Genomic DNA, 14,476 nt, shown 5'->3' on the forward strand with positions numbered 1-14,476 from the left:
CAGGGCATGTACATCAGAGGCAACTGATATGTTTCTCTCGCATATCCATGGTTTATTCCCCCCTCTCTAAAACCAATAAGCATGTCCTTGGGTGAGAATTAAAAAAAATTTTTTTAAAGGAATGAAGTTCTGCTACATGCTACAAAATGAATCTTGAAAACATTCTACTAAGTAAAATAAGCCAGATTCAGGGCAAATATTATATGATTCCAGTTATACAAAATATCTAGAATAGGCAAAGTCATAGAAATAGAAAGATTAGAAGTTACCAGTATATAAAGGTGTATAATATATCGTACACCTGAACCTAATACAATACGTCAACTGTAAACTGAACCAAAAAAAAAAATCACCAGCAGCTGGGAAGGAAAAAGGAATAGGGACTTAATACTTAATGGTTATAGTTTCTATCTGAGGTGATGAAGAGGTTTTATAAACAGTAGTGACACAGTTGCACAACAGTATGGATAAATTAATGCTACTCAATTGTACATTTAAAAATGGTAAAAATAGCAAATTTTATAATTGACATATCTATATATGCTTCTAAAAAAACACACACATAGCTGCTACCACAACTTTAAAAAATACAGCATTCCATGACTTCACCACAGGTTAGAACACAAAAGGAAAATGTGCCTGAACATAAAATGAGGAAGACTGGTGGTCATCACCATTGAGCAAGCTGTCCAGCGTGGCCACCGGCAGCCTGACTTGATGTGCCTCCTGATGTGATGTGATCTGTATATTGGCCTCACTGGAAAGTCTGACCTGAATCTTAGCACGAAGAACATGACACCTAGCGTACAGGATGCTCTGGAGGATGACTAGCCTGAACCCTTTAAGCGTTCACCATCATTAATAAGAGACGGTGTTGATGATGATTGTTCTAGATTGGGGAAACTAAAAAAACAAGCAAAAAACAAAAACAAAAAACTCCACAAGAGCCAAATGCAGTTTTTGAACCCTGACTGGATCTGATCTGCAGGAAAAGAGCTAACGAACAAGAATATTTTGGGGATAACAGATGAAATTTGAGTTACAGACACCATGTGGGATGACATACTGAATTACTGTTGATTTCTCAGTTGTAGCAATGGTATATGGTTACACAAGAGAATGTCCCTGTACTTAGGAAATACATGCTGAGGTACTTAAAGGTGCAGTGCCATGAAATCTGCAATCTACTTTTGGATGGCTTGACAAAAGAGAAGCGGGGAGGGGGGAGGGAGAGCACACTGAAATATCTGGGGTAATAACTGGTGAATTTAAATGAGGGTATATAGGTGTTCATGTAGTTTTCTTTCAATTTTACCATGGGTTTGAAAATTTCAAAATACCTAGCTGGTGTAGCTCAGTGGATTGAGCACGGGCTGGGAACCAAAGTGTCCCAGGTTCGATTCCCAGCTAGGGTACATTCCTGGGTTGCAGGCCATAACCCCCAGCAACCGCACATTGATGTTTCTCTCTCTCTCTCTCTCTGTCCTCCTTCCCTCCCTAAAAATAAATAAATAAAATCTTAAAAAAAAATAAAAAAAAAGAAAATTTCAAAATAAAAAAGATTTAAAAATTAGAATTCTTCAAAGTTCCCTCTTTTCCACTCAAGAGTACACATAAGGAAGCTGAATGCACAATGGGGAAAATATAGCAAATTCAGTGCTTTACATACCTTCTACATCATACCATTGTGCACCATTTGTGATCCCATCTTTGAAAGTCTCATCTTCATCTCCGGGGCAATGAGGCGCCCCAGTTTTCATAATGGGGTGGTTTGAAGCGTAGGCTTTTGCCAGGTATTTAAATACTTCATCATCTGAGGTTCTACTATAGATTCCAGTGGCCTCATGTTCTGGAGAATCATCAAAAGGATAGCTTGCTACCACTGAGCCACCATGCAGATTTCCAGAAAGCACAAACCTTTGAAAATACAACCAAATCACATATTATTTTAAAAAGGCACAGAAAACACCATGTATTTAAAAATTTTACATCTTTCATAAATAAACCCAGTATCACTCTTGACACCTAGGAGACAATGCTAACAGCTGTTATAAATAGACTGGCAACAACAAAAAAAAGAAAATGGAAAGCAAGCACTGTTGATTTAACAAATTTCGAACAGTTTTTAACAACTCGAATTAACCTCAAATAATTTTTCCTTACTAACCTTAAAGAATTTTTCCATTACTAAAAAAGTAGCCAGATAACACAGTACAAATTAATGTTTTCAGGAGACATCTTATTCAGTGAATTCCAGATTCATGTATTAGGTCAAATAATGAGTTTGCCAATAGATGATCATTTTTTGACCTACAAAAATGACAATATCATATAGTTCAACCTAAAACTTGTAGTTCATAATATGTTAATTTCATAGAAATTATGGCTTGTATAAATATATATTTGCTGAATATATCAATTAGTTAGGTTAATAACTTTCATGCTTTTTATATCACTGTCCAAAGAGAACTTGTAAGATGTGGAGCCTAAAACAGGATGTGTTTTGTCTTGCTCCAGGTTCACAGTACACTCCACTCACATTTTCAAGAGAGAAGCCACAGTTGAGAAGACTGGTGGGGGCGGGGGGGGGTGTAGAACCTGATACACTGAGCCGCTTTCAGAGAAAAACAATACAGCACATGAAAGACTAGGCCTCCATTGCATCACTGTAAAAGCAGCTTTTTCTAGGCCCAAGGTTCCTGATTGGGCCATTAGAAAATAAACTGACAGGGAGACAAGACTGCTCCTATAGAAGAAACACTCTTACTTTTTTATGTTTCTACTTTTAAGTGAACCCATTTACAATCTGGTCAAATTTATAGATACAGAAATACTTCTTTTATGGTGAAAGGCAAAGGCCAAAACAGGCTTAAATCCTACGTGTCCATCTCATCCTCATGTAACAGTTCCAGCCAGCACTATGAGTAGAGATTAAACACTTTTCTCTTTGTACTTGAAATTGGATTTTCTTGCTTCTGCCTCTTTGTGGTTGAAATGAACTGACCTATAGAAATTCTAAAGGAGGGTGATATATAACATTTATTTCTATAGGCTTAAAAGAAGATTAAACCTATGGAATGTCCCAGAGAAGATCAAACAGTGAAAATTACAGAGAATCTGCTCATCAGTAGATAGAATTTAGCCATCAAAGACAGTGATTAAATACTAAAATAGACTATGAAAAGACACTAATTAAAAACTAATATGATTGTAATTAGCACTCTGCCAGACACCACAGGAGAATGCCGTTTGGTATAGTGGCAATAGCACAGGCTACGGAGCCAGCCAAATGTGAGTTAAGAACATTTAGTCCCGCAGACCTGGTTCACTAAAAACATGATAAGGAGAAGTTACTACCTTTACATTAGTTGAACCCCAGTTTCCCTCTTATCTGTAAAATGGGATTAATGCTACCTGCTTCCCATGGTTGTTATGATAATTAAAAAAAATAATAACACCTGTGAAACATCCCCAGCAAAACGACTGCTTTATTGCACCTGCTCAACAAATGCTCATTCTTTGGAGAGACCCAGCATCTTGCACAGGGAATCACAGACTATCATTCTACTCCCCAGGTCCACTGCCAGCCCTTGGGTGACACGATGATACAGGAAACAAAAACTAATACATATTCTAGCATTCTAACTGCACCTTACTCATCCCTCCCCCATAGCTTAAGGTATTAACAATTTACTTTCTGGTCTGCATGCCTAAGATAATTTAAATACTTTCCCCTCACTGACTTTGGGAAAGTTACAAGAAGGGGCCCAGTTCAGGAATCCATTCAGTAACAAATTTTCTTGAGTGTCAACTGTGTACCAAACAGTCTACATACTACAGTACCTCAGTGAAGAAACAAGACACAAAAATGCCCTCAAGGCATTCATGTTGTAGTGAAATAAAATAACTAAATGTGCTACATAACTGAAACATGTTACTTTAACCATGTATTTTCAATTAAAACTTGAAATTCCAAGATTCTCTACTAAATGCTGTTTTTTATTTTGTTCCACAATTTTTGCAACAATTCTTAGAAATATTATTAAAATGGCCTAACCAAATATGGTATTTTGAGAACAATGGAACACTTGCAATGCCAAAGTGATAAAATTCAATTATTAGATTTTCCTTATCTACTTACACAGTCTTAAAAGTACCAAGGGCACTCCCAGCTGGTGTGGCTCAGTGGATTGAGCTCTGGCCTGTAAACTACAGGGTCGCTGGTTTGATTCCCAATCAGGGCCCATACCTGGGTTGCAGGCCGGGTCCCCAGTAGTGGGCACGTTAGAGGCAACCATACAATGATGTTTCTCCCCCTCTCTTTCTCCCTCCCTTCCCCTCTGTCAAAAAATAAATAAAATCCCTGGCTGGCATAGCTCAATGGATTGAGCGCGGGCTGCGAACCAAAGTGTCGCAGGTTCGATTCCCAGTCAGGGTACATGCCTGGGTTGCAGGCCATGATCCCCAGCAACCTCACATCGATGTTTCTCTCTCTCTCTCTCTATCTCCCTTCCTTACTTCTCTGAAAATAAATAAATAAAATCTTTAAAAAAATTATTAAAAAAATAAAAGTACCAATACCATTCTTTGTCAAACCAACTTGCATATCAATCCAATTTTATTTAAAAGGTGTTTTATGTTTTCCATTCAAATCAATTCTCTTAAGGGTTTCCCATACTTGGCTTTAGCATCACCTTTAATTCTTTAAAAAAAAAACAATTTATTTATTTATTTTTAGAGTGAGGGGAAGGGAAGGAGAAAGAGAGGGCGAGAAGCATGAATGTGTGGTTGCCTCTAACGTGCCCCCTACTGGGGATCTGGCCCACAACTCAGGCATGTTGTCTGACTGGGAATCGAACCAGCCATCATTTGGTTCACAGCTTGCACTTAGTCCACTGAGCTACACCAGCCAGGGCTCAATTTTCATTATTTGCATAAGATTTAAAGTAGCTGCTAAGTATATTATAAATCTTATAACACAAGCCTACAGATACTAAATATAAATTGCTAAGTTAACTCTATTACACTCTACAGATAACCCTATAAATAACTTTTAAAAATTAAGACAACTTGATGTCTAATAAACTAAATTCTAAAGATTCCGGAAACTGTAGATATACACATAAGCCTCCAAAAGTAATCTGTACCCACCTTCCACAATATGATAATGCTTTTCACAAAGATACCAAAAATAATTTACAGGCTAATCTATTAAAATCTAAGCATATATCTTTAATTAAAGAAATATAGTGTGACAAAAATGTGGGAGTCAAGTAAATTACAAAGTCTTTAACAATGGAGTTAAAATCTTGAATATTTTCCTGAGTATATGTCTCAATTATCAGGAGTACAAAAACATTCACTGGATGATGTTTAAAATGAGACAAAAAAATAAACTTCACTTTTCTAAGAAGGAAGAATTAAGTCTTAAAATTTTACATATTTAAAATAATAACAAAAATCTATTTCTTCTATAGCTAAGTGAATAGGATCCTAAGAAATTATTCAAATGATTTCACAAAATACACTGCAAAAGGTAATGTCCCCATACAAACTAATGTTTTGGGTTTCAAATTTCCTGACCATATAAAGCTGACTCTACAGTTAAGGATCCATCTCAAACTGTATGTGCATATGTTAATTGCATTCACATATCTGTGTCCTTTGCTATTAATCATTATTTAAGTTAATTTTTGTAATCCTCACCTGAGGATATGTTTTGTTGATTTTAGAGAGAAAGGAAGGGAGAAAGAGAGAAAAGCATCCATGTGAGAGAGAAACATTGATAAGCTGCCTCCCCATTATGCCCATACCCCACTGGGGGATAAAACCTACAACCTAGGCATGTGCCCTGACTGGAAATTGAACCCACAACTTTTTGGTGTATGGGATGACACTCCAACTAACTGAGCCACCTAGCCAGGGCTTGAGTTAATTTTTGAAGACAGGGTGGATGGATGTACTTTTTCTTCCTATAGACAGGGTCCAGCACAAACAAGGCCCCTTTTTTATTACAAAATCATAAGCATGTAATTCTGCAACATAACAATTTGACACTCAAGCACACCATACGACACTTTAGATGAAATGTTCAAATTAAAAGGGTAAATGATTACATCCATATTATTACCCTACCAACCACACTCAAGCAGGCGTTACTTGTGCCAGACCCTGTATAGCTGCCTACTTTCTCTTCTAATTAGAGTTACATGTTTGAAAAATGTATGATTGGCGTAGTCCATACCCACAAAGCAAAATGACTTTCTGTGCAATACCAATTGAGACAGATGAGCTTTTAACATCTTCACAAGCTCACATCATTGAGCTAACTGACCCAGACCATAACTTACAATCATTAAATACTGGCATTATAGAACAGTTAACCAGAGTGTGAATTTTAGATTCCAAATTTTAAAGTTTAAAGCTTTCAGTATAGCCTCAAGGTGAATGCACCAAGACAAAGCTCATTTTCATTTTTGGTTACAGCAGAACTAATGATGAAGAGAAAAATCTAGTCATAGAATTTACATTACTGCAAGGGCTGTGACAGGGTATTTTAAACATGTCTTTCAAGCACTGCAAACAGTGTATTTGATATACCATCTCAGAAAAGCCCTGGCCATCACAGCTTCTGGCAATAAGATGTACATTAAAGTTGCATTTCTTATGCAAATGTTCAGAAGTCATGACATGGTTATCTCTAAAAAAATTTTTTTTCTGAAAGCATACAAGAAATTAAATACTTACAAGGGATCTCAAAAGGAGTAAAGTGAAAGGCAGAAGAGAAAAAGAATCTAGAATTGTCACAATGCCCACAAATTTTCTAGGTGTTATATACACTGAAATCTTGTAGATGACTCCAACTCCCAGAGAAACTTCTTTGCTCATTATTACTTTTATCTTATCTGTCACTCCAAAATCTTCAAATCAAGATGGGAAGATTAACTAGCCTTATATGAAGGCAAAAAAAAAAAAAGGAGGGGGGTCATCCTAGCAAACTGAACTTTGAAAAAGGGAAGAGGTGCATACTCACTTCAGGCACTATTCCATCCAGAGTTAAGTTCCCTCTTCCTTTATTCCTTGCCTCTGTTTTGCTGAAAATCCTATCCATCTCTCAAGACTAAGTGAAAGTTCTACCTGTTCCACAGAGATGATCCATATTATTGCTGCCCACACACATTTTGCTGTAGAAACAATTCCTATAAAGTTTTACTGGGTACATAAACACACACCATATGTATTTATAATATTCCTTTGTTATACTTCAATTTCTTGAGGTCCTAATACTTTTGATTTTCAAAACCTATATAGTGCTTAATAGCACTTAAGGTGTGTATTAAGTGTGACAATGAAGTGCACAAATGACATCAGAAACCCTTCAGAGAGTTTAAAATGAAGCTGTTCACAGATGAAGGTTCCAGATCTGTGCAAGTTCTCCAGCCATATGCATATGGTCCTTAGCTGGGTCAGAGGTAGTAAAGACTGGAAGAAAACCAGTTTCTGTCAAATAACCAAAAGGAAGAGCTGAGTGTCCTTTATCAATTTGGGAGTACGGTTTCCCATATGGCTGCTGAAAGCACTAACAATCTGCCTGCGTCTAAGTCCCAGCTACACTCCGTACTATGTAAATTATTTAACCAATCTGACCCTCAATTTCCCCATATGGAAAAGAGCAATATTAATGGTGTCTATCTCAGTAGGCTGTGGCCCCTGAAAGGGTTTCGCCCAGAGTAATAAGATAATCACAATACTGACAGCTGATCTATAAAATGAGTGAGCTGATCTAGGTTATCCTTAAGGTCTCTTCCATCACTCAGCTCCTATGGTCCTGTGAAAACAGGAACCAGAATGCCAGAAAGAAATCTTCCCTCCAGCCGAACTGCTCTCTTCGCATCCGCTGAGGCTGATCCATTGACAGCCTCTAGGCAGAGCTTCTCCGACAATTAGCGGAACAAGAGGCTAAGCGGCCTGGGCTCCGGTCCCTAAGGCCTGCAAGCACTGTTGGAGCGCCCACTGGGCGCGGGGGCCTGCCTTTGCGCTGGTGGCTCCGATGGATTGTGGGGGGAGGAAGGAAGGCACTCACTTGTTTCTGCGGATCCAGTCGATAAGGGCGCGCACCTCGGGCACGTCGTCCAGAGCCGGGGGCTCGCCTGTGCTGAACTGGTCCGGGAAGCTGCGGTTGAGGTCGCGGCCGCGGCTGTTGTCGCGGCCGCTGGACCCGGGAGGTCCACTGTCGCCGAAGCCGCAGGCGCCCTCGCGGGCGCGCTCAAAGCCATCCGGGTTGAGGCTGGGCAGCACGTACACGTCGGTGGTGTTCAGCAAGCGAACGAAACGCGGGTCTCCGCGGCGGTAGCCAGCCGCCAGCTCGCGGGCCAGGTAGACCAGCACCTGGCGTGACACAGTCTCGTCGCCGTGCATGTTGCCCACGAGCTTCACCTGCGGCCGACCGGGCAGCAGCGGCCCCGCCGCGTCGAGCCCCGCGTCCCCGTCAGGGGGTGGCGGCCCCAGGCCAGCCGTGAGGCGCAGCACCCACAGCGGCCGGCCCTCCACCGAACTGCCTATGCTAAAGAGGCGGGCCAGGCCGGGGGGCCCCGCGGCTGCCGCCTCCCGCAGAGCCGAGCCCAGCTCCTCTTCGTGGTAATAGCGGTCGAACCGGCCCTCGTCCGCCTCGGCGCCCGCGCTCGTCGTCGTAGTCGTCGCCTCCGCCTTTTTGATGTGCGCTGTCCGGCCTGGGCTCCGCAGCAGCAGCAGCAAGCACAGCAGCGACGGGAGGAGCCCCGGCTGCCCAGGCGGCCGCGCGCCCCAGCCGCTCGCCATCTTCCAGCAGCGCGGCGAAGCTGGGCTTCACTCCCGCAGCTTCGAGCTCCGGGCGGCCGGCCCGGGCCCGCCGGATCCCCTCAGCTCCTAGCAACCCTCCGATCTCAGCCAATCGTGGAAGGGCCTTTTGTTGCGTCACGTCGGGGGCGGGGCTTTCCTTAAAGTAGCCGATTCCCTTTGGTCCTGCCTTCCTCCAGTCTGGGAAGAGTTTGGTCACTCTATTGCTTCGCTAACAGGTTCCTCTTTCCCTCCTCCCCATTCTGTCGCTTGCATTTTCTCCGCTAGTCCTCTACTAGCTCAGTCTGTTCTTTATGGCTTACCCCATTCTCTGAGTGCTTTTACTAGCTCCCTTACCATCTTTGTTGGAGTTTTTCCCGGCTGCACTTTAACGCTTAAAACTGGGAATCAAAAGAATCAAAAGATTCGAAAGAATGTAAACTGGAAAAGCCTTAGGAAGCCTTAGCCCTTTCCACCTTTCAGCCTTCACCGGAGTCGTTCTGCCTTGGCTTGAGACCAACTCTACGCACTCTATTGAAAAGAATTGGGACACTTGGATTGGCAGAGGCTCATTACCTCACAAAGCAATTCATTCGAATTTTAGTTTCCGTGTTGAAAGAAGGTGTCTCCTTTTTGTTTAGCGGATATCTGATATGTAGTAGGCTCCCTTTGTGTTGATTTTTATATTTCTTTAGTGCCACCCCAGATTATTTCACTGCCACTAGTTCCTGTGTGGGTGCTGGTCTCAGTCCTCCGTAGGCAGCTTTCATTTCATAGTTTACTTGCCCACCTCTCACAACTTTCCTGAGCGACTCGTTTGTTTAAGTGTAACGTTACAATGACATTTTTTAAAATAGCAGGTTTGACATTTCCGGAAATACTTGGTGAATGTAATTCTTGAACTCAATGTTTGGTCAGAACAGGCAAATACAGTGTTTTATATTCTAAAGAGACCTTTAAACTGGTCTTTAAAGTAGGCTCCAGTCACTTTAGCTTGAAGAAACACAAAACCTCACAATCCTCTTATCAAGCGTGAAATTCTACCCATTGAACGACATAATTGCAATAACTTCTATTTCCTTCTTTCAGAGCCAGGCATTTCAAGTCCCCATCCTTGAACTATGATTGAACCCAGTATGACTAGTAAAGAGTTAATTCATTCATTTATCAAATATTTACTGAGTAACTACTGTGTGCCAGAGCTAGGCGCTGGTAAGCAATTGATTCCCCTCAGGTGGAGACTGGATACAGTTTGTGCTAAGTGTTACAATAGAGATATGGGGACTCAGGTAAGGGAAACCTCATTCAACCTGAGAAAGAGGAAGGAAGAAGGAGAGGAAGTTGGGGGGTAGGGTGGGAGGAAGGAATTCTGGACAGAAGGAAGAACAAGCACAGAAGGCTGTAAGGCTTGAGAGCAAATACTTCACATTCTGGGAACTGCAAGCAGATCAGGATTTCTGATGTGAAGGAGCTCATAGGTGTGGAGGTGACCTGATAGGACACAAGCCAGAGAAGCAGGACCAGAACCCAAAGAAACTCACAAGCCAGTGCTCTGGGGAGCACTTAGGAGACCATGGAGATCCACTGATGGATTTTAAGCCAGTTTAGAAAAAATCTCTCTGACAGCAGTATGGAGAATGGAGTGGAAGACCTAAGACTCAAGACTGAGAAAACTGTAAGAAAGATATAATCTGAAAAGACATTATAAGGCACTGAACCCTTGAGGGCAGTACCAGTGGAGGTAGAGAGAAGGAGGTGGATTTGAAAGACCTTTAATGAGGGAAAATGGACAGGACCTAGTGACAGAAAGAGGATTTTGGCTGACTCCAAGTTACAGCCTAAGCAACTTACAGGTGTTCGTGAGGTTTTTTAGGACAGGCGAAAGCACAGGCTCAGGTGAAGACGATGTGTTCAGCAGTCACTCTGTGCGTGCTGCTTCTCCTCCACACCCCGTTTGGTCTAGTCTGCATCATACACAGCAGCTGCAACTCATCAGAAACACAACCCCCACTCTGCACAGAGACCACTCTCTCCTGGGAGTGCTTAATCATTACACTACACACTTTGGCAACAATCCAAATCAAAGAAGCCTCAGGGGACATGTTAACCTCTAATCAAATACTTCCTTTTCCACCATTTTCACACTCTTTGAAGCCTCTTCCTGCCTCCTCACTCTGTGAGCCTCACCTACTGATGCAGGCTTGAGGTGTAAATGAGCACAAGGGCAGTGAAATAATACGAAGTAACTTGAGCCAGCACCCTCCCAGGAATCCTCAGGCCTCAGGTGGCATGTTTGCAGCCTATTTCAGGTCTGGAGCCTTCATCCTTATTGGGTACACTATGCCTGTGGTTAGAAGTGAAACCCACAGCTCCTGACCTTGTCACTGCTCACTAGAGGGGAACCTCCACCTAAATACCTCCAGCTGTCCCTGAAAAGTCTTGAACCCTGTGACAGGTGGACCTTTCTTCGTCCCCACCAAGGAAAGCCTTGGCTTCCTAAGAGGGAACATGGGGAAAGGCTTCCTGTTCACAGAAGCAGAGTGGTTATGACCTGGATTTTTAAAAACAGGGCAGGGCTGCTGGATGGCCCACCTGACTTCGGTAACCACTTTCTTTCAAAGACTCCTAGGTAACTGAAGTTGTAAATGTTGGAAAAATGTTGGAAAAGTCTGGCAGAAACACCCATGGACTCATACACTCAATTTGACAAATGTTTATGGAGCCCCCACTCTAGTGAAAGGTCTACTGTGCTCGGTGCAGGAAGATTAGTAGATGAATGAAGGATGCTTCTGTCCCAGGAGGCCAGAGTCTAGTGAAACAGAACACAGACAGGACAGAATATGTCTGTAGGGCCAGTGCTTATAACAGGCACTGGGCTAAACCCTTTACGCTGGTTGCTGCGTTTAATCCTCGCAACAATTCTGTCATAGGTACTATTGTTATTCTCATTGCAGAGATAAAGAGACTGAGAGGCTAGCGGTCTCACAGCTGGTGAGCCACAGATCCAGGACTCAAACCCAGGGGGTCTGGTTTCAGAGTCTGTGTGTTTAGTCTCTATAATAGGTTCTATGTAGTGAACTGGAAAAAAATGCTGTTAGAACACAGAAAAAAAGTAACTGATTATGATGAGAATCCAGAGGAAACTTCACCAAAACCATTAGATCATAAGTTTTGGCATCAGAACTGAATTCAAATCTTAAATCAACCATTTTCTTAGCTGTTTTAAATTGGGAAATTTATTTCATTTTTCTGAGAATTAAATGTGATAATAGGTGTATACTTTTTAATGTAATAATTATTTGGCATATAACAAGCTTTCAGAAATCATTATTTTAAAAATATATATTTTATTGATTATGCTACCACAGTTGTCCCAATTTTTCCCCCTTGGCCCCCTCTACCTGGTACCCCCTACTCCCCTCAGCAATCCCCCCCTTAGTTCATGTCCATGGGTCATGCATATAAGTTCTTTGGCTATTCTATTTTCTATATTGTTCTTAATATCCCTATCTATTCTGTACCTACCAATTTGTACTTCTTATTCCCTGTACCTTTTCCCCATTCTCCCCATTCTCCCTCCTAACTGATAACCCTCCAAATGATCTCCATATCTATGAATCTGTTTCTGTTCTGCTTGTTTGCTTAGTTTTTTCTATTCATTTGTTGACAGTTGTGAATTTATTGCCATTTTAATGTTCATAGTTTTGATTTTCTTTTTCTTAAATAAGTCCTTTTAACATATAGTAATGGCTTGGTGATGATGAACTCCTTTAGCTTTACCTTGTCTGGGAAGCACTTTATCTGCCCTTCAATTCTAAATGATAGCTCTGCTGGTTAGAATAATCTAGGTTATAGTCCTTGCTTTTCACCACTTTGAATATTTCATGCCAATCCCTTCTAGCTGCAAAGTGTCTTAGGAGAAATCAGCTGACAGTCTTATGGGAACTCCTTTGTAGGTAAGTATCTGCTTTTCTCTTACTGCTTGTATGATTAACCTTTGGCATTTTAATTATGATGTGTCTTGGTGTGGTCCTCTTTGGGTCCACCTTGTTTGGGACTCTCTATGCTTCCTGGACTTGTATGTCTATTTCCTTTACCAAATTAGGAAAATTTTCTTTCATTATTTTTTCAAATAAATTTTCAATTTCTTGCTCTTTCTCTTCTCCTTCCAGTACCTGTAAGAGTCGAATGTGGATATGTTTGAAGTTATCCCAGATGCTCCTTAGCCTATCCTCATTATTTTGAATTCTTCTTCCTTTTTGCTGTTCTGATTGAATGTTTTTTTTTCTTCCTTATGTTCCAAATCATTGATTTGATTCTCAGCTTCATGTACTCCACTGTTGATTCCCTGTAAATTTTTCTTTATTTCACTTAGTGTAAACTTCACTTCTGCCTGGATCTTTTTTATGATGTTGAAGTACCCAATGAGCTCCTTGAGCATCCTAACAACCAGTGTTCTGAACTCTGCATCTGATAGATTGCTTATTTCCATTTTGCTTAGTTCTTTCTCTGGAGTTTTGTTCTGTTCTTTCATTTGGGCCATATTTCTTTGTCTTCTCATTTTGGCAGTCTCCATGTGTTTGTTTCTATGTATTAGGTAGAGCTGCTTTGACTCTCTGTTTTAGTAATGTGGCCTATTATAGAAAAGCACACCTGTAAGTTAGATGGGGCAGAGCCTTAGGTAATCGGCAAGGAGGGAAAACCCACATGAATGGATGGATTCTCTGATATAGTGTCTTCACTTTGTGGCTCTCTGTGGGGAAGGGCTTGGAAATGGGACTATGGCCATTGTCTGGCCTCTGGAGTTTTGTCCAGGGAGAAGCATCCCCTGGTACTCATCCTGGTGCCAGACACTTCAGTTTCTCCCTGTATGCCACTGGTGCCCTTCCAGCTGCCGCTCTGGTGCTGGAGCCCAGAGGGAGTGAGTCTGTGTATGTTGTAAGTCTGTTGTGGGCCCTTTAAGAGGAGGCACCTGAGAATCCCACAGTTTCTTCCATGGCCCTAACACCCACTGGTTTTCACAGCCAGAAGATATGAGGACTTATGTTCCTGGCACTAGAACCCTGTGCTGGGCGGTCTGGTGTGGGGCTAGCATCCTTCACTCCTGACGTATCCCTCCTGGTTTTTATCCACCATGCATGAGTGTAGGACCATCTGTTCCACGTCTCCCTGTGTCTGCGTCTCCACATCTCTTTGTCTCCACCCCTCCTACATGTCTGGATGAATATGATTTCTTTAATTCCATGGTTGTCAGACTTCCATACAGCTTGATTTTCTGATGAGTTTGGGTGATGTTTGTTTGTAGTTTTGTTGTAATTTTTGCTGTGGTTGTGCAAGGAGGCAAGCCACGTTTACATACACCTCCATCTTGACCAGAAGTCCAGACATCATTATTTTTGTTGTTTTTAATAAGAAGAATGATTGAACAGGAAAAAATGGAGAAAAGAGTACTTGAGGCAGTGATGTGGACTAAATTGAGTTGACCATGGATTAGCAATGCAGAGGTTATCGATGGCCGTTGTAAGAGCAGGTGTCATGGAATGGTGCAGGGAAACCTAAATGGAGTGGATTCAGGAGAGGCTAGAAGGTGAAGTGGAGCTGGTGAAAGAATTCTTTTGGAGACTTCTACTGTAAAGGGGAATAGAAGAATGGGACAAAGCTG

The 14,476-nt window shown here is 41.6% G+C and overlaps 1 protein-coding gene across 1 annotated transcript in view; it reads right to left on the reverse strand.

Annotated features, from left to right (window-relative positions):
- The window catches only part of CPD (carboxypeptidase D), a 67,072-nt gene extending 58,176 nt beyond the window's left edge, over positions 1–8,896 (reverse strand). The window contains exons 1-2 of the mRNA XM_028521545.2: positions 8,084–8,896; positions 1,670–1,917 (exon numbers count right to left, since the gene is read on the reverse strand). Coding sequence (XP_028377346.1) covers positions 1,670–1,917; positions 8,084–8,817 — 982 coding nt within the window. The 5' untranslated portion in view covers positions 8,818–8,896. The remainder of the gene's footprint in view (positions 1–1,669; positions 1,918–8,083) is intronic.
- Between the last annotated feature and the right edge of the window lie 5,580 nt (positions 8,897–14,476).

Source organism: Phyllostomus discolor, chromosome 8, assembly GCF_004126475.2.
Source record: "Phyllostomus discolor isolate MPI-MPIP mPhyDis1 chromosome 8, mPhyDis1.pri.v3, whole genome shotgun sequence".
NCBI lineage: Eukaryota > Metazoa > Chordata > Mammalia > Chiroptera > Phyllostomidae > Phyllostomus > Phyllostomus discolor.